General features: G+C 30.0%; 5 protein-coding genes and 1 long non-coding RNA gene across 13 annotated transcripts in view; 3 read left to right on the top strand and 3 right to left on the bottom strand.

The window, feature by feature from the left end:
• LOC111678983 (translational regulator orb2-like) overlaps positions 1-2,180 on the bottom strand; it is a 58,325-nt gene extending 56,145 nt beyond the window's left edge. For 3 of the 8 annotated variants that reach the window (XM_046952342.1, XM_046952343.1, XM_046952340.1), the window contains exon 1: positions 1,926-2,180. The gene's annotated coding sequence lies outside the window, so the exon portion shown is untranslated. Of the gene's footprint in view, positions 1-993; positions 1,342-1,925 lie in introns of those variants that run through there. The other 5 variants (XM_023440459.2, XM_046952345.1, XM_046952339.1 and 2 more) reach the window with 3 other exon arrangements.
• A 126-nt stretch (positions 2,181-2,306) lies between these two features.
• Positions 2,307-7,025, top strand: LOC111678982 (valine--tRNA ligase). Its single transcript, XM_023440452.2, has 7 exons — positions 2,307-2,516; positions 2,581-3,023; positions 3,083-4,354; positions 4,411-4,860; positions 4,928-5,378; positions 5,443-5,621; positions 6,881-7,025. The coding sequence occupies exons 1-7, from the start codon at positions 2,411-2,413 to the stop codon at positions 6,929-6,931; spliced, it is 2,952 nt and encodes a 983-aa protein (XP_023296220.2). The 5' UTR covers positions 2,307-2,410; the 3' UTR covers positions 6,932-7,025.
• A 63-nt stretch (positions 7,026-7,088) lies between these two features.
• LOC111678978 lies at positions 7,089-11,841 on the bottom strand. The gene is made up of 3 exons (XM_023440449.2): positions 11,574-11,841; positions 8,217-8,375; positions 7,089-8,146 (listed from the first exon to the last, which is right to left on the bottom strand). Exons 1-3 carry the CDS (start codon positions 11,713-11,715, stop codon positions 7,272-7,274), a joined length of 1,176 nt encoding a protein of 391 aa, XP_023296217.2. The 5' UTR covers positions 11,716-11,841; the 3' UTR covers positions 7,089-7,271.
• On the top strand, positions 8,644-9,871 carry LOC124420177. The gene is made up of 2 exons (XR_006941087.1): positions 8,644-8,803; positions 9,593-9,871. It is a non-coding gene; the product is annotated as an uncharacterized LOC124420177 (long non-coding RNA).
• Positions 11,842-15,577: 3,736 nt separating the features above from the next.
• LOC111678986 (50S ribosomal protein L7/L12) lies at positions 15,578-16,489 on the bottom strand. The gene is made up of 2 exons (XM_023440465.2): positions 16,384-16,489; positions 15,578-16,307 (listed from the first exon to the last, which is right to left on the bottom strand). Exon 2 carries the CDS (start codon positions 16,282-16,284, stop codon positions 15,736-15,738), a length of 549 nt encoding a protein of 182 aa, XP_023296233.1. The 5' UTR covers positions 16,285-16,307; positions 16,384-16,489; the 3' UTR covers positions 15,578-15,735.
• Positions 16,490-16,576: 87 nt separating this feature from the next.
• On the top strand, positions 16,577-17,784 carry LOC111678988 (telomere length and silencing protein 1 homolog). Its single transcript, XM_023440466.2, has 3 exons — positions 16,577-16,813; positions 16,872-17,488; positions 17,547-17,784. Exons 1-3 carry the CDS (start codon positions 16,692-16,694, stop codon positions 17,729-17,731), a joined length of 924 nt encoding a protein of 307 aa, XP_023296234.2. The 5' UTR covers positions 16,577-16,691; the 3' UTR covers positions 17,732-17,784.
• The last annotated feature ends 1,368 nt before the right edge of the window (positions 17,785-19,152 follow it).

Genomic DNA, 19,152 nt, shown 5'->3' with positions numbered 1-19,152 from the left:
AACTGAACTAGAACTGAAATAGAACTGAACTAGAACTGAACTAGAACTGAACTAGAACTGAACTAGAACTGAACTAGAACTGAACTAGAACTGAACTAGATCTGAACTGAACTAGAACTGAACAATAAACGAACTAGAATTAAATTATAATTGATTAAAAAGGAACAAGATAGGTATAGAAGTTTACCATTTGAGTAAATAATATATGAATTAAACCGTTTTTCAATAAGATCGAAAAAAGACACGTGAGACAAATTTTATGAACAATATACGAGCTATAATGGTTCTGTTTTCACTAACCGACTGACATACAAATAGCTTTTGCCTAGTAAATCCGTCTGCCCTCACAAATAGCAGCTGATTTCTTAAAGCCTTAATAAAATAGTAATAAATTATATTCAAGAATTTGCATAAAAACACGCGAAAAATGTATTATAATCAAATTAATAAATTATAGAATATTTCTTAATTATAAAATAATTAATTAAATTATATTTATAATTTTCATTATATTATGAAATTTAATTATGTTTAGTAACACGCAAAATAATAGAAAAATAGCGGACTTTACATGTTTTTATTATTTTTTTTAAAACTTTTGTAATTAAAGTTGTTGTCAAAATTTAATTAGAAAATCATTTAAGGATGTGTCTAATTATTCTATTTATAATTAAAATGATAATTATTAATAAATAAACATGAAACGAACACTAAAAAGTAGATAAGAAATGAAATAAAAAAAGTACCTAAATAATTACTATCTTTTTGTTTTGTAGAATATTTGGATGTTTTTTGTTGTTGTTTTTGTTAAAATTTAGTTACTTTTTTTCTAGTTTTAGAGAAAACAAAATTTGTTTTTTTATTCACTAAATGTAAACATTAACTAACACACAAATAAAATAAACGAGAAAACACAAACACGAAAAATAAATAAAAAAGACAAAATGAAAACAGGAGAGTGGGGTTGTTTTTAGTTGTTTTTGCTTTACTCACTTAAAAAAACTCTCTTGGTTTGTTTTTAGGTTAAGTTCCGTTTTTTTTTTTTGGTTTCCAAAAAGGGGGGTTTGTTAATTTTTATTTATTCTAGCATTTGCTTGTTTGTATTTATATTTTGTTACTTTTTGTGATGTAAAAAATTCAGGTGATTTCTCTGGGTTTTCTTTTTGTATTACACTTCTTCCATGAAGATTTTTTCTCGGTGTTGTAAAAAATAGAGGAAGAAATTTTTTTTTGTTTGAAAACCCCTTTGATTTTTTACATAATTTTTCCAATTACAAAGAAATTTATTTAATTTTTTAACAAAAGCTTTCTTAATTTTAGCAATTATATAGAAAAAATTAGTTTTCGTTGGTTTGTTATAAAAAAAATGTATTTTTTTATGTATGAAAAATATTTTTTCCCAATTTTAATTATGAAATTATTTTCACACGCGCTCTAAGTTTTTTTCTGTTTATAACAACAGCCAGTAGTTTTTTTTATTATTTTTTTTTAATTTAATTTGTTTTAATTAAGTTTTTCTATGAAATTTTTAAATATTATGGTTTATTTTTGTTTTCCGTAAAAAAATTTAGCGCGTTTACGATGTGAATGCTGTAAAATTTTTCAACCAACTAATTGGAATTTTGTGTAGGGAAAAATCAATCTTTTCGTGGTTTCTCTTTTGACCCTTCAATACGCACCTGCGCTGTTTTTCTTTGTTTTTGCTGCTGCTATTTTTTTTCTTTCAAATTTGACATTTTGTTTTGTAACACCATTTTTTATTTCGTTTTTTTTTCTTTCTTGCAAAAAATGCTAATTAGAAAATTATTCTAACTTCGGATTTATAACAAATTTTATCACCAATTTTATGAAAAATTTAAAATATACTTTTCGTGTTTTTAAAGATTTGTTTTAAAAAAAACTCCCACTTTATATTTCTACTTTACCTTTTTTCCGCTAGCTTTTATCTAGTTTTGCTGCCGTAATTTTTTTCTTTAAATAGAAGTTTTCTTTTGTTGAATTCTGCAAAATCTTTTTTATTTTTGCATATTCTCTAACAGTTTGTTATTTTTAAGTAATTCCATGCATTTATATATAATTTTTTATATTTTTAACAATTTTTTCACTGCAACTATACCCGGACAAATTTTCTTGTTACGTCTTCTTATTTTTTGTGTATTTTTCACATACAAGTGCAGAAGAACAACAACAACTGTATGTCTTGGTTGTATAAAAAGGGGAGTCAGTTTTTATAACAGTGTTAGTATCAGTTGTAAATTATTCACATTCTTGGGACTATACCATAAACAAATCATTTAATGACACAAAACGAAAAGAAAAAGAATCAAAACAAAAACATATGATCGGCTTAACTCTACAGCTGATGTAATCATTGGCTAAAAGTGAAATTTTCAGAATTTTTTTGTTAAAAATGTATAAACTTTTGAAATTTTCTAATAAAATAAATCGAAAAAACTATATAAAACATGCAAATCTATTAAATTACCCACAACTACAACGTTGGAGCTCAAATTTAGGTAATGACACTTATAATTTCATTGATAAATTTGGCATAAACTGTTTAATATTTTTCTACTATAGCCTCCTTAGCACCGGGTTATCAACCAAAATTAGTGGAACAAGACAAATGGCAGAAGAGTTATACACAGTCTAGCGAGCCTAAAGGTAAATGTAAACCAGGTACCTTTCGTATGTTGCTGCCTCCACCCAATGTAACGGGAAATTTGCACTTGGGTCATGCTCTAATGGCCACAGTGCAAGATGTTATTTGCCGGCAACAAAGACAATTGGGTTATGAGGTTGTTTGGATACCGGGAACAGATCATGCTGGTATCGCCACCCAAGTGGTGGTGGAAAAGAAATTATTAAAAGAGAAGGGTGTCACTAGACATCAAATAGGACGTGAAGAGTTTTTGAAAGAAGTATGGAAATGGAAGGAAGAAAAAGGTGAAGGAATAACACAAGATTTACGTAAGTTGGGCTGTACTCTAACATGGGATAGAGAGTATTTTACCATGGATAAGGTAAGTGGATGAAGATACTTATTTTTAATTTTTATATTAAAAAAATATTAATCTTTAAGCGTCAAGCTTATGCTGTGAATGAAGCATTTATACGCTTGTTTGAGGAAGGTCTTATGACACGCAGAGAGTCTCTAGTCAATTGGTCGTGTGCCTTAGAATCAGCCATATCTGATATTGAGGTGGAAACTTTGGACTTGAAAGGTGCCACGGAAGTTGCGGTGCCTGGTTATGATAGAAATATAACTTTTGGCCGCATTTACGATATAAAGTATAAAATTTTGGGTAGTGATAATGAATTTATAACAGTATCCACCACTAGACCAGAAACATTACTCGGTGACGTGGCAGTTGCTGTTAATCCTACAGATGAGCGTTATAAAAAGTATCGTGATATGCAGGAGGTTTTGTTATGGCATCCCTTCCGTGAAGAAACTATACCTTTAGTATTCGATGTAACAGTTGAACCTGAGTTTGGTACAGGTGCTGTTAAAATTACTCCGGCTCATGATCGTAATGATTTCGATTTAGCCAATAGGCATTTACTTAAATCCAAACAGGTATTTACACCTACCGGTGCCATAAAAGAGGACTACAAATCGTTTGCTTTATTACCACGTTTTGAGGCTCGTGAAAAAATTTTGCAAAAATTAGGAGAATTACAGCTATTAACAGACGTGAGGGATCATAACATGCAACTACCCATTTGCTCTCGCTCTAAAGATGTCATCGAGTATATGTTGAAAAAACAATGGTTTCTGCACTGTCAACCCATGGCCGATGAGGCTTTGGCTGAAGTTTTAAGTGGACGTTTACAAATTGTACCACCTAATTTTGAAATTGATTGGCAAAAGTGGTTGGAAAATTGTCATGATTGGTGTGTGTCGCGTCAGTTGTGGTGGGGTCATCAGATACCAGCCTATAAGGCTGTAGATACTACAACCAATGAATCCACTTGGGTGGCTGCTCATTCAGCCGACGAAGCTTTAAGCAAAGCTGCAGATATTTTAAAATCAAATTCTATAACAGTGACACAGGATTCTGATGTTTTGGACACTTGGTTTTCTTCAGCTTTACTACCATTTTCCGCCTCCAATTGGCCTTCTGAGGAATACAAGAAAGATTATCCTTTAGATGTTATGGAGACAGGACATGATATCCTATTCTTTTGGGTAGCCAGAATGGTAATGTTGGGTGTAAAGCTGACTGGTACAGCTCCTTTTAAGAAAATTCTATTAAATGGCATAGTATGTGATGCTCATGGACGCAAAATGTCTAAGAGTTTAGGTAATATAGTGACTCCTCAACAGGTTGTACAGGGAGCTTCATTAGAGGTAAATTACTTCATTTACTTTCTTTAACTTAATTATTAAGTTTATAAACATTATAGTCACTACAAGAGGATGTCAAAACCAACCACAAAGCGGGCATTTTAAGTGCTGCAGAGTTGCAAAAATCCCTTAAAGGTTTGCAACGTATGTTTCCTCAGGGTATTCAAGAATGTGGTACCGATGCCTTACGTTTTACCCTTTGCAGTCACAATATCAAAAGTCATTTCATCAATTTCGATGTCAATGAATGCTATACCAATAAATTGTTCCTAAATAAAATATGGCAAGCTACAAGATTTACTTTAGGAGCTGCAGAACGTTTAAATATGCCTTTAAATGAAGTGGAATCTATGAATAATGTACCCTTAACGAAGTGGGATTTATGGATTTTAAGTCGTTTAGCAGAAACTTTAAAAATTTGCCAAGAAAGTTTTGAAAACTATAATTTACATGCCGCCACCCAGGCTTTAAAGCAATTTTTGTACAACAACTTATGTGATGTATATGTGGTGAGTTTATGGATTAATATTTCCTGTTTAATACATACAACTAAAGTAAAATACTTCTTTAATATAGGAAACCTGTAAAGCTAACATAAATTCCCAAAAATCTGAAGGTTACATACACTGTGCCACTTTAGCAACTGCTTTAAGTTGGTCTCTACAGGCTATGAGTCCTTTTACTCCCTTCCTAAGTGAAGAATTACTAAAATATTTACCTAAAAATATCGAAATTGAACTAAATAGATTTCACAATCCTCAATTAGAGCAAGAAATTAATGATATTTTGGATATTTCACAAAATATAAGACAACTTAAGAGTCGTCATAATATATCAAAGAAATATGATCCACAATTAAAGCTGTATGCCCATAATGAAGAAGCATTACAGCTCTTACAAAGTCATATACAGGAAATACAAGCTTTAACTTTAGTTAGAGGAGTACACTTGGAAATGTTGACTGATAGTTCGAAAACAAATAAGGATTTGAAATTATTTTCCACTGCTGGGCATTTGTGTAGTTTTGGTAAGTTTATTTGTTGGTTTTTGTAAAATTTTTTTTTAAAATAAACTTGTGTCTGTTTTTTAAGGTATTTCCACCAATGATTTGTACAAACCTAAGGAGGAAAAATCAAAGTTAGCGAATAATCTTAATGAACAAAAATTACAAAAACTAGAAGCTGAATTGAAACGCTATCAAATGCGTATGGAAAACGAGGGTTTCCGTAGGTCGGCCAGTGCAGAGGTGCAGGAGAAACATGCCCAAAAGGTAAGAGAATTTTAATGTATTTCTTTGTTTAACATTTAATTACATCTTATTATTAGAATAGACTTTAGACTATAGACTAGACTATAAACTACATGTGAATCCGTGTAAAAATTCTTCATTTTTCCTGAGTTCTTTAAATCAATTTGTAAAATCTTTAATTATTAAACCCTTCACCTTCGTGAGAAGGGTATATATAAGTTTGTCATTCCGTTTGTAATTTCTATAATATAATTTTCCGACCCTATAAAGTATATATATATATATTATATATATATATATATATATATATATATATATATATAATATATATATTATATATAATATATATTATATATATATATATATATATATATATATATATATATATTATATATATATATATATATATATATATATATATATATATATATATTCTGGATCCTTATAGATAGCGGAGTCGATTAAGCCATGTCCGTCTGTCCGTCCGTCCGTCTGTCTGTCTGTCTGTCTGTCTGTCTGACCGTCTGTCTGTTGAAATCAGTTTTTAGAGGTCCCCAGATATCAGCGAGATCCGAATCTTCAATAATTCAGTTAGACATGCTTTCGAGAAGATCGCTATTTAAAATCAGCAAAATCGGTCTATAAATAACGGAGATATGAGCAAAAATCCGAGACAACCTTTGAAAATTTCATCAAAAAATGTCATATTTTTTCATGCTTTGTTAAAAAAGCAACAACAACACTGTATATTAGAAAAAGATGTACACGTGTGTGTGTTGTTGTTGTTGTAACAGCTCGACTGTGGCTGATAGTTCTTTCCTGGGGAAACAACTTTCGGTTGATACAGCTGTCGCTGGGTTGACAATCTTTGGCCGAGTATGACTCGGGTCGTTCCGGAGCGAAGATCCAACTGTCGTGGGAATGACGTGTGTGTGTAGATGTATTTGGTTTTATTCAGCTGTGTATTTTTTTTGTATGTTTGGATGCTGTTGGCGTCATTGCGTTGTTTATTTTGTTTTTGTTTTTCTGTGTTTTTCAGTATGTATGTTTAGATGTCGGTTGGTTTAGAAACTTTAGATGCCTTGTGTATTTTGTTTTTTATTTCGTTTAGCGTTGTTGTTCATTTTGTTTTGCTTTTGGTGTAATAATAATGTAGTCGGAAAAAAATTTATAAAACTAATATATTTAAAATACACTATGTGAAGGGTATATAAGATTCGGCACAGCCGAATATAGCACTGTTACTTGCTTTTCTTAAATTTTTTTTTCTTTCATTACAGATCCAACAATTGGTGGTAGAAATCGAAAAAATTAAATCCATTGCTAGTTGATTATATGTTTTTTTAATATAAATTATTATAACTATTGTTTTTTTTATTTTTATTACAAAAATATACTTTAATATTATGTGTTATTGTAATTATATATATATATAAAAAAAATGTTTAAACTTAAATTAAATTTCTTAAATAAAAACACTATTTAAAGGCTAAAAGTCTTTACTTAACTTAAATTAAGTACATTTGTTTTTCTGTTTTATTTTCCACTGTTTTTAAATAATTATTTTATATTTGTTAATAAATCGTCTTAAAGCTCTCAACCTATAAATTCCTCAGTCATTAAAAAAATAATGATTTGTATAAAATAAAAAGAAACACTTCAGTATTCTCATCATATAACCGGACAGCCACTTTGTGAATACGAAAGATAAAATCCACGATTTGATATATCAAAATCTTCATTGCTATCCGTAACGACATACAAAACAAAAGGTTTTGTAGAGCTAGTGGTGGATACCAAACCTAATCCACAAAAACGATCACTGGGTAAGGTGTTACCATTTTGTGTGGGATTTGGTATGATAACAAAGTCGGTGGTACATTCTTGACTTTGTACTGCCTCTGTGGCCAAGAGTGAAGGATCTACAGCACCTACATCATTGGTGAGAGTAAAGGAATAGGCATCCGAGTCTACTTGACTCCAGGTTATAGAACATTTATTTGCACCCATACGTATACAAATGCCATAACGATGATTTGCTATTTGCCTACTACCCGGCACTCCAATCGAATTGGGTAAAGAACTGGCCGCCGAACCATAATTGAAACTCTGTACAGTGCCACTGTCTTCCATATAGTATTGCAGGCAGCCAGAGGGTGCCAATGTGGGTGAGGAACATGCCAGTTGTGCTATTTGTAATTGCCACTGACGATTGAAAGTATAACTGGAGGAGGTGGCTACTGAAATGGTTATAGGTGATTCGCCATTGAAATCTACATAAACATGTTGTCCTGAATTATCACCACATATGGCTGGTACACGCGAAGAACCTCCCGTTATCTGTAGAGAATCGGTCAAACAGAAACCATCACCATTTGGCGGAGCCAATTGTAGCGAAAGGAAATCAATTCTAAGTTGGCAAATATTTGAATCGCATGGTTGCACCACTATGGTACAGCGACCGCCGCCACTGTAAGTACCCGGATAGCCGGAGTTGTAGAAATAGGTGTTATTGTATTGGGTGGTAGCGCCGCAGGTTTTCTGGTCTATGTAAAGATAAAGACATTATTATTTCAGACTAATTTTATATTTTAACTAACTCTTTAATTTCCTTACATATACAACAAACCGCCTGATTGGTAATGGTTGAACAACCACCTGCTGAAACTCCTCCATTATCGGCACATTCTCCTCTCACCATACAGGTGCCATGAAGATTATTCTTGCCTGTACACACCTCATTGGCAAAACGACCAATTGTATAGAAAGGAAACCCTAAAAATTTGAGAATTAAATTTTTTATAATTAAAATTTATAACAAAAGAATTCAAAATGTTTTAATTTAAATTAAATTTAATTTAAAATTTTTAAATTAGCTAAAAAATTAAAAAAATATATTTAATTGTTTATGAAGGATAAAGTTAATATTTATGTAAATAGTAAAATTAGAAAATTCGTCTACCCTTCTCTCCCACTCTACCCCCTTCTAGCCTTAATTCCATTTTATTTCATGTTATTCCTTTCATTACAATCCCCATTTTAGTTCTTATTAAGCCGTGGTCGCGTTAAGTCATCAACCGCATTTCGTTAAATTAAAATTGTTAAAAAGTGTTATTAAATCAAGAAAAACTTAAAGCAAATTATAATAAAAATCTAGTAGAATGCATATTTTATTGGAAATAATAGTTTTTTGTTAAAAAAGGGTAAAATTTAATCCTTAAAATTGTCATTTAATAATCTCAAATACGCATTTTTGCAAGTCACTTGTTTTTTTTTCGTACATACATATACACATACACAAGTATACGCGCATGCATCTTCATAAAGAAAACAAAGAGCAATCGTCTCTTTGTTTTTGTTTTGGATATTTTTGCGCTATTGGTTTAACAACAACTACTTCTAGTTTCATTTCCGTTAGCAAGTTTTGTCTCTTCATTTCCTTCTCTCTCTCTCTCTCTGAATAACTTTTTACATTGTCATATATTCTTTAGATTTTAGGCTTTTATATGAAAATCATTAATAAGAGTTATTAATTAATAGAAAATATTTATTAGAAACGGAGAGATAATGTGTTTTTATTAGTCTTTATTTTTGTTAAAAAAATAATGTTTGCATCTAGACTAGACTATAGACTAGACTATAGACTAGACTATAGACAATACTATAAACAAGACTATAGACTAGACTATAGACTAGACTATAGACTAGACTATAGACAATACTATAGACAAGACTATAGACTAGACTATAGACTAGACTATAAACTAGACTATAGACTAGACTATAGACTAGACTAAATTATAGACTAAACTATAGACTAGACTATAGACTAGACTATACTTTTCGATGTTATGAAATAGGCAGTAAATTTGTATTAAAAAAAATTCTATTTCACAAATAATTGTGATTTTAATTTTTCTGCTTATTTATTCTGCACTTAATAATTAATTATAAAAAATTAATAATTAATAAATATTAATATAAAATATCAGCGTCTCACATTAATAAGTAAAGAGTAAAAATTCCCCTAAAATGTGTAAAGTTGTGTTATTGAAAATTAAAAAATAAATAAATAAAAAAGTATCTAAAAAAATAAAAAATGTAAATGAAGCTTAAAAAATAAAAAAAAAATTAATAAAAGTTCATTATGTCGTTTTTTAATAAAATAAATATAAATTTAAAAAATGTGAGTGTTATGAAAATTAAAGCAATTTAAATTATCCAACTGTCGGAGACTTAAAAACCTTAACAAGTACAAACAGGTAAATTTATTAAATTTAAAAATTAAATTTATTGAATTATATTATTTTAAAATTAATCAAAAAAAGTACGTAACTATTTAAACGCGTCATGCAGATGGCGTTTTTTAAAGCTCAAAGATACATTTTTAAACGAATTATTGACAATTTATACATTTTTTGCAGAGAAGTGATTTGTGGGCTTATATGTATTTTGGTTCCTATTGAACATGTTTTTGTCCACATCTATTCTTGTTCTTTTAAGGCACAGGGTGGTAGAGTCTGTAATGAAAACGTTCTCAAACGTCCAATCACAAAAATTTAAGTCAAATTTTTGTGACAAAATTAGTATAATAAGTCTAGTTAAATCTATAGTCTAGTCTATTGTCTGTAGTCTAGTCTATAGTCTAGTCTATAGTCTAGTCTATAGTCTAGTCTATAGTCTAGTCTATAGTCTAGTCTATAGTCTAGTCTATAGTCTAGTCTATAGTCTAGTCTATAGTCTAGTCTATAGTCTAGTCTATAGTCTAGTCTATAGTCTAGTCTATAGTCTAGTCAATAGTCTAATTTATAGTTTGGTCTATTATCTAGTCTATAGTCTAGTCTATAGTCAAGTTTGTAGTCTGGTCTATAAATTATAGAATATACTATAGACTAGACTATACACTATAGTATATAGTCTAGTATACAGTCTAGCCTATAGTCTAGTCTATAGTCTATTTTATAGTCTAGTATACACTCTATCCTATACCATAGTCTAGTTTATACTCTAGTCTGCAGTCTAGTCTATGTTCTAGTTTTTGGTCTATTGTATAGTATATTACAAAAGTAAACTAATTATAATTTCAAATATTGTTAAAAAATTTCAATTCTATTTAAAAATTTCAAAATTCGAAGTGCAAATTGTATTAAAGTTTTAATTAATTTTTTTTCTACTTTTTTGTTTCTTCAATTTTTTGTTTAGTATTTTAAGTTCTTTTCATATTTCCTCTTAAATGGTGTCATTTAAAAATAGTTTATGCTAAATTTGTGAAACACGTTCTTAGTAAAGTTTAACAGTTATTTAGAAAATAAACACATATATGTTGATACAAAAGTAAATAATTAAAACAGCATTGGTCACGAAATTAGCTATGCTAACCATGATCATATTTTTTCTGAAGATGGCCATTTATTTCGGGAAACCACGTGAGTTTTGTTTAAATTCGTAAATAAAATACATGTCCTTATCGTCCTTTTTTATTTTTTTATTAATAATAAATTTATATAAATTTATTTTATTAATTTTTATTCATTTTTTATTTCCATTTTTTTTTTAAACATTTTTCTTTTATATATTTAGCGCCACTTCGAGCATTGTGTACTCGTTTAATAATAATAATAATTCATTAATATGCGTAGAACTTTCACTTAAAACTTTTTTTGTGCACAAGGTTTTTCAAAAGTAGGTTACTATTTATGTATTTATTTTTCAGATATTTTTCTTGTTATTCAGTTTAAATCGTGTTTATTTAATTAGTAATTGTCACAGATTTCTTATAGGCATCAGTTAATTTTGAAGAAAATACACATTTTCTTAATACGCGTTGGAAAATTTTCACTTTAAAGTTATGAATTTGTGATTTACAACATGTAAATGGTAATTTCTTCTTTTTTTATTCTTTTAAACACTTTTATTTATTTCTTTTTAGGGTTTTTTAGATTTTTTAATATTATTTTCTTTTAAAATACTCACAACGTCGTGTTCTGGAATGCGGTGTTAGGGATTCCGATTCACTTATCTGATCGAGTTCATTCTGTAAAGATATTTCCTTGCTCGACGAAAATCGTATTATAAATATTATAAAACAAATAATAATACAACCGGCGTAACGCATTTTAATACGTTTTTTCTTTTGATTCGTAATGTTTTTATTTATTCTTTTTTGCCGGTTTTCCTAAGTGTAGTGTAGGTTTACTACACCCAAAATTATTCCGTTTTTATCAACCGTATTCTCTTAAAACTCAAATACAACTAAACTGGGTTCCTTTGAAAATCTTCATATTTGAACTTATTCTTAAGTTAAGCTATTAGGCGTAAAGGTGTTAATTAGTTAACAACATGCGGTAGTAGATTTTGCTCTCTTTTAGTCACGAAACCATGAATGTTTTGTTGGAAAAGAGATGAGCTCATTGAATTGTAAAAATGTTTTTAATATCTATCTATCTATCTATCTATCTATCTATCTATCTATCTATCTATCTATCTATCTATCTATCTATCTATCTATCTATCTATCTATCTATCTATCTATCTATCTATCTATCTATCTATCTATCTATCTATCTATCTATCTATCTATCTATCTATCTATCTATCTATCTATCTATCTATCTATCTATCTATCTATCTATCTATCTATCTATCTATCTATTTATCTATCTATCTATCTCTCTATCTATCTATCTTCTATCCATCTATCATACTATTAATTCGTACTATTAATTGTTGTTTCCAAATGTATTTGTAACTTCAATATATGCGATACATGTTAGAATGAAAGAGAACTAGAAAAGAAAATAGAGCAGAGAAGTATTAGATCCTAATAATTTTAACAAACAAAAATTTTAACAAAAATGCGTGCTATTTATATTATTAGTGCAGAATTATTTCTTTATAAGTTTTACATTCTCTCTTATTCATATCCACTACTACTATTTCACTATACATAAGATGTTTTTGTCGTAACTTCAAAAACGATCAATTACCGAATAAAATAAAATTCACTTACTATACCATAGGACCATATCAAAACGATCTACTTATTATTTTTTTATTTGGTCAAGTGTAAGGTTTTTTGAAATTTCTTTTTTTTTCTTTTTGTTGCATGAAAAAAAAGAAAGTTAAAAAATCGCAGTGTACGATTCTTTAAGTAAATATTTAACCTGTTGGATAATAGCATTTGATAGTAAGTATTCGTATGATTGTTATTTCAATTTTATTTGTCTTTATCAAATGTCGTATTAGAAAAATTAGTATTTCATGCTTGAATAGAAATTGTGCACACGTGAAGATTATTAACCGATTCAATGAAAGTGATAAATTTTGAAAATATGATAGAAATATGATTTTTTGTTGTAGCCCAGTAAAAATAAAACGAAGTACTTCCAAATGAATAACATTTATAACCACTTCATAAGTAGCACTAAGTGAATTTTTTAACTTCTGTGGAAGTGATGTTTAATGACGTCCAAAGAAGCAAAAGAATCCATTTTTTTAAATTTAAGGTTTATTTGTTTGTACTGAAATCTTCTGAATTAAACCAATTTTATTTTGGAGCTAATTGATAAATGCGCGTTAATATTATTTGAGTTAAATTGGTTGTATTCTGTAATACTACAATTTCACTTCTTAATAACATCCAAAAAGAACATAAATGAGAATGACTTCAGATGTAGTGAATTTGGAACCAAATGAAATAGACATCCCTCCTATAACAAGCTTGTGTTAAAATCATAACTTCTTCAGGTCTTTTTCAATACTTTTATGGACTAAATTCTACTTCTTTTTCGCTTCTTTGGAAGTTCAGAACAGTTTTAAATGTTTGTCAGAACTAAAATTTAAAGAACAGTATTATCGATAGATTAGGATCTTATACTTATCAGCTCTATTTTCTTTTCTAGTTCTCTTTCATACCAAGGTAGAGGAAGGTGGGATAGTTAGATAGATATATAGGTAGATAGATGGATGGATAGATAGATGGATAGATAGATAAATAGATAGATAGATAGATAGATAGATAGATAGATAGATAGATAGATAGATAAATAGATAGATAGATAGATAGATAGATAGCTAGCTAGATAGGTAGATAGGTAGGTAGATAGATAGATAGATAGATAGATAGATAGATAGATAGATAGATAGATAGATAGATAGATAGATAGATAGATAGATAGATAGATAGATAGATAGATAGATAGATAGATAGGAAGATAGATGGATAGATGGATAGATAGATAGATAGATAGATAGATAGATAGATAGATAGATAGATAGATAGATAGAAAGATAGATAGATATATAGAAAGATAGAAAGATATATAGATAGGTTGATAGATAGATAAATAGATAGATAAATAGATATATAGATAGATATATAGATAGATTTTGAAAATGTGTATGTCACTATTTCTACGAATCACAATGTGAGTCAGTTCGCATAAATTTCCAGTGAGGCATAAAAATTTGTTGTAAAAATACAACATTGAGCTTTTGACTTGACCTACTTAAATCCCCTTTTCATTCATTCTAAAAATAGACCAAAAAGAAAGTGTTTTTAAACACAAAAAATGAAAGCGGGACTTTATGAAAATATTTAAATCTGAATGGACTCAAGTCAGTCGTGTGCCTTAAATTACCAGCATTGTACTAATTAACTAAACAATAAAGAAAAAGAACAAATAAATAATGTTGTTGTAGCTAATGAAATGGAGCATTTTATAGATTTACAACTTCATAGTAAAGTGTCTGCTGTCATGTATTTTCGATTCAGATTCATTAATACGTTTTTTAGCATAAAAAAATTTCACAGTTTTCTTGTTTTTCTATGTAATATTTTGAAAATAAAATTTATCATACGCCCAGGTGCACGCATGTAAAATCCCTTGCTAGGGTTTGATTGAAAGAACAATCTAGAATTATCGATAGATAGATTAATAGATCGATATGTTTATTATTACTTATTTATAAAAAATGTTAATTAGATGCTTGTTGTTGTTGTAACAGCTTAAACTATACAATTTTAATCCGGGGGTTCTGTATTTAGGTCTAAGCTAAGAAATTGAGCTACTTCAATGGGGTTAGTCTATAAATCCATTGGGCTAAGTGCAGTAGGGTGGGCTGGACAGTTGTATATGTGGTGGGTATCATGGGGACCCTTTTCACAAGATGGGCATATATTGGGGACGGCACGGTCTATGCGGGACTAGTAGGCGTTGAGCTTGTTGCTCCATCCCGATCTCAGTTGTGCCAGAGCAAATCTTGTTTTCCGCGGCAGGTTCTTCTTTATTTCTGCTATGGGCGGTAACCTGAAACCGCGGTATTGATGGCGTCTCTATGAATGTCGTTCAAAGCTGCTGTATACGAAGTCCGATCTAAGGGATCCTGAACATAACTTCGTATGCTCTCTTCGTATACACGAAGGTCCTTCCTGACATGCCTCGGGGGAGCATCCAACTGTGTGATGTTAAAGTTGGGATGACTCCTCCGGTGACATTCCAGGAGGAACTGTTTAGTCAGCATGACATTATGTTCCTTGACTGGGAGAACCATCCTTCCCCGACAGCCGGTTCTACGTACCGGAATGACCCGAAATTTTTCGGCTAAGGGCTGTCAACCTTAGCAACAACTACACAATTAGATGCTTAAAAAGGTTTTTTGTTCTTTCTCTAAAATGTTTATACAAATTTCAAATGGAAACTAAATATTCATTACAGCAATACTTTATATGTATCATGTTTTACACTTTATGTGTCTGTTTCTGTAATCGCCTAAGTTGCATGTTTTTTACAACCAGTCGTTCCCGTACTAAAATTGCAATCTATTTTGTTTCTGACTAAAGCCTGCGAAACTGACTAGTAATAGAAGTAACAATAAATTATTTGTTATTTTCAACTTGAAATTAAGAAATAAATGATTTTCACAATTACATTTATCCCTTCGTTTTATAAACTCATTTAACGACTTTTCATTATAAATTTTGTTAAGATTTTATATATTTCTTTAAATAACCAAAAACAAGTTCAACTTATATGTGGTATTAATCTTTTTTTTTCATTTAGTATCGTTTTAAACATAATTAGCAAATAGTTAGACTAAATAAACTATAGGTAGATAACAAGTATTGACGGTTGATTTATTCAATTTCAACAACAGCACCAGCCTTAGCTAAGGCTTCCTTTAATTTCTCAGCCTCATCTTTGGGTATGTCTTCCTTGACCACTGTGGGGGCACTTTCAACGAATTTCTTGGCTTGCACTAAATTCATACCTTCCAACAGGTTCTTCACCTCCTTAATCAACGCTACCTTTTGTTTCTCATCGAATTTAACTAGTTTCACTTTGAAAGAAGTTTGTACTTTCTTGGGGGCAGCTTCTTCTTCATCCTCAGCAGCAGCAGCTGGTCTGGCAGGGCCAGCGGCCATTTGTGGTACAAATGAAGTTTCGGGAAGGTTTAGCTTCTTTTTCAAAAGAGCACTAAGTTCGGAAACTTCCAAAAGATTGAGGGTGGCTATGCTGTTGGCAATACCTTCCAATTTGGGATTGACAGGTTTAGCTACACCTTCTGCGGGTGGAGGTGTTAGATTGGGGGCACCGGTGGCAGCAGCTGCTGGAGCGGCCTCAGAAAACATGCGACGATTGGCCTGGCGACATAATTGTCTAGCTAACAAACGTGGGGCAAACATTTTGTTCAACTTAGTTGTAGACACTGTTAAAAAATATTTGTGTTTGATTATTAATAACAAATTATTTAATTTTTATTAAGAAATTTATTTATATTTTACCAAAAAATTTGTAGAAAATAATTGCGGTTATGTGATCAACTATTGACAGTTCTTGTAAAAAGTGAAGCCAAGTTTTTTAATTATGTAACAAAACAAATGGTAATGCCAAATTTTTTAAACAAACTGTTTATGACAATTACACTAACAGGGTGATACAAAATAAAATAAAATTCAAAACAGCTGTTGCATAAAATAAAAACAAAGCAAATGTCAAAGAAAAACATATTGTTTATATTTGTAAATCCGTATTTTTAACAAAAATTTTATATTTCTAAGTAAAAATTAATAAAGAATATAGAAACTTAAATATGTCGGAAGTTTCAAAAGAACAACAAGACTCCAATGAGGGTGAAAAAATTGTTTTTAAAAAGAAAGTGCGTAAAAATTTAAGGCAAAGACGAAATTCGGACGACGAGCCCAATGAAGAACCGTAAGTTTAGCCATTTCTTAGAAAACAAGTAAATTAAATGTTATTTTCTATTATTCAGCTTATCCTTGGAAGAAATTAAAGAAAGACAAAAACTACGCGAACGACCTCACGGAGTTAGTATTATAGGTTTAGCATTAGGCAAAAAATTAGCACCCGAAGAGGAGATAACACTCAAAGATCCTTTCAATGTTAAGACAGGCGGCCTTGTTAACATGCAGTCCCTAAAGTCGGGCAATGTTAAAGAATCCGATGATGCTTATGATGTAGGCATTGGTACACAATTCTCAGCGGAAACGAATAAACGTGATGAAGATGAGGAAATGATGAAGTATATTGAACAAGAATTACACAAACGTAAAGGGCTGACGAAATCAAATCCAGAAAATGAAACCGGAGCAGATCCTCAGAAGTATTTAACACCCGAAGAAGCAGCCCTCTTTGCCTTACCAGAACATTTAAGACAATCTTCCTCTCATCGTTCCGAGGAAATGTTGTCGAATCAAATGTTAAATGGTATACCCGAAGTGGATTTGGGTATCGAGGCAAAAATTAAGAATATTGAGGCTACGGAAGAGGCAAAACAGAAATTGCTGCAGGATCAAAAGAATAAAAAGGATGGACCCTCACAATTTGTACCCACCAATATGGCGGTGAACTTTATGCAGCATAATCGATGTAAGTTAAATGGTTTTAAATTGAATTTTCATTTTTTAATATAAATTTTCTTTTTTAGTTAATATTGAGGAAAACAATGATCCCAAAAGACGATTTCAACAACAGCGCAAGCCTGCTGAAGGTGGTGGCGCAGAGGGAACTCAACCACAAAATCCTTTACATCAAGTTGGTCCCAATGGTGTTAAGAGAGCTACTGACGATTATCATTATGATAAATTTAAGAAACAATTTAGACGTTATTAGAAGAATGCATTTATAATAATAAAGATTTTTTTATTTAAATTTTTAAATTCTAAGCAATTTTGTATATTTTTTAAAGAAATTTTGCCTAATTTTATTTGTAACTAGAAATGTTCTCAATTATAAAGTGTCAATACATATTATCTGTTCATTTTGCCATCCAACAATTAGCTGTTCAATTATTTTTATGGCCGCTTTTCTATTTTCAAAAAAAAAACAAATTTCCCTTGAAAAAAAAAACTAATTTCAAAAAGTACATCTTGTTTGAAAGTTATAAATACCTATAAAATTTCTTAAATTACTTACCACGTTGTAGTTAAAAAATAAAAAGAGACCCACAAATGACTCTTCTAAGTAGCAAGTCGTGTTTTGTCATTCCTCGTTCAATTCATTTGTTTGTGTTTTGTGTGAAGAAATGTTTCTGTTACAAATATTTTATGAATTCGTGCTACAAATCGAATTAAGTACGTGACTTAAATAATTGCAATAGGTTTGTACTTATGATATTAAGGATGGGAGAAAAAGGAAGAAGTTTATAAAGAATCCAAAGAAGTTAGATATATATTTAAAGGTTACCAAGTATTTTGAGTTCATCAAAAGGTTTGCAATATAATAAAGGAAAAAAAAGAAATTTTATGCAATTTAATGTTTATAAATTGAAAAAAATCATATATTTTATTAATCTTATTATAAAAACAAAAAATTCTTGTTTATATGATTTTTGGTTTAAGCCTAAAATTATGCTTTCGTTTTTTATTTATATATGTAGTGTAATTACAGTTCACTTCCGCCCACAATGAAAATTCTTTCATGTTTCCTGTGTTTCGTTGTTAAATGAACAAATACTCCTTAAAAATCATTTGTATGGCAAATTCGCAATCGTCATCATCATCGTTAGACACATTGGTAAATTTTTTTTGTTCGCTGTAAACATGTCCTTGTAGCAACTAATTAACAAAAGGAGTTGTTGTATGTGAATGAATGTTGGTTTTTATTTTGGTTATTTTTGTGAGAAAGTGTTTTAGAATTTAACAGAAAATTTTGTGATTTTAAAAGTGGGTAGAAGAGCGTTGAGTCAATGGACTAGTACATACACCATACAATAAAGACGTTAAATAGATAGGTAGATAGATAGATAGATAGATAGATAGATAGATAGATAGATAGATAGATATAAAGATATATAGATAGATAGGTAGATAGATAGATAGATAGATAGATTGATAGATAGATAGATAGATAGATAGATAGATAGATAGATAGATAGATAGATAGATAGGTAGGAAGATAGATAGATAGATAGATAGATAGATAGCTAGGTAGGAAGATAGATAGATAGATAGATATAAAGATATATAGATAAATAGATAGATAGATGGATAGATACAAAGATATAATAGATAGATATAAAGAAATATAGATAA

The sequence above is a fragment of the Lucilia cuprina genome, chromosome 5 (genome assembly GCF_022045245.1).
Source record: "Lucilia cuprina isolate Lc7/37 chromosome 5, ASM2204524v1, whole genome shotgun sequence".
NCBI lineage: Eukaryota > Metazoa > Arthropoda > Insecta > Diptera > Calliphoridae > Lucilia > Lucilia cuprina.
Note: the sequence above shows the minus strand (reverse complement) of the source record. Positions and strands in the feature narration are given on the sequence as shown.

Coding starts and splice junctions, on each gene's coding strand:
- LOC111678982 (XM_023440452.2), top strand. CDS start 2,411: ATGTATAAACTTTTGAAATTTTCTAATAAAATAAATCGAAAAAACTAT. Junction 3,024..3,082: donor AGTATTTTACCATGGATAAG/GTAAGTGGATGA, acceptor TTAATCTTTAAG/CGTCAAGCTTATGCTGTGAA. Junction 4,355..4,410: donor TACAGGGAGCTTCATTAGAG/GTAAATTACTTC, acceptor TAAACATTATAG/TCACTACAAGAGGATGTCAA.
- LOC111678978 (XM_023440449.2), bottom strand. CDS start 11,715: ATGCGTTACGCCGGTTGTATTATTATTTGTTTTATAATATTTATAATA. Junction 8,376..11,573: donor GCATTCCAGAACACGACGTT/GTGAGTATTTTA, acceptor TCAAATTTTTAG/GGTTTCCTTTCTATACAATT. Junction 8,147..8,216: donor TCAGGCGGTTTGTTGTATAT/GTAAGGAAATTA, acceptor ATCTTTACATAG/ACCAGAAAACCTGCGGCGCT.
- LOC111678986 (XM_023440465.2), bottom strand. CDS start 16,284: ATGTTTGCCCCACGTTTGTTAGCTAGACAATTATGTCGCCAGGCCAAT.
- LOC111678988 (XM_023440466.2), top strand. CDS start 16,692: ATGTCGGAAGTTTCAAAAGAACAACAAGACTCCAATGAGGGTGAAAAA. Junction 16,814..16,871: donor GACGAGCCCAATGAAGAACC/GTAAGTTTAGCC, acceptor TCTATTATTCAG/CTTATCCTTGGAAGAAATTA. Junction 17,489..17,546: donor CTTTATGCAGCATAATCGAT/GTAAGTTAAATG, acceptor TTTCTTTTTTAG/TTAATATTGAGGAAAACAAT.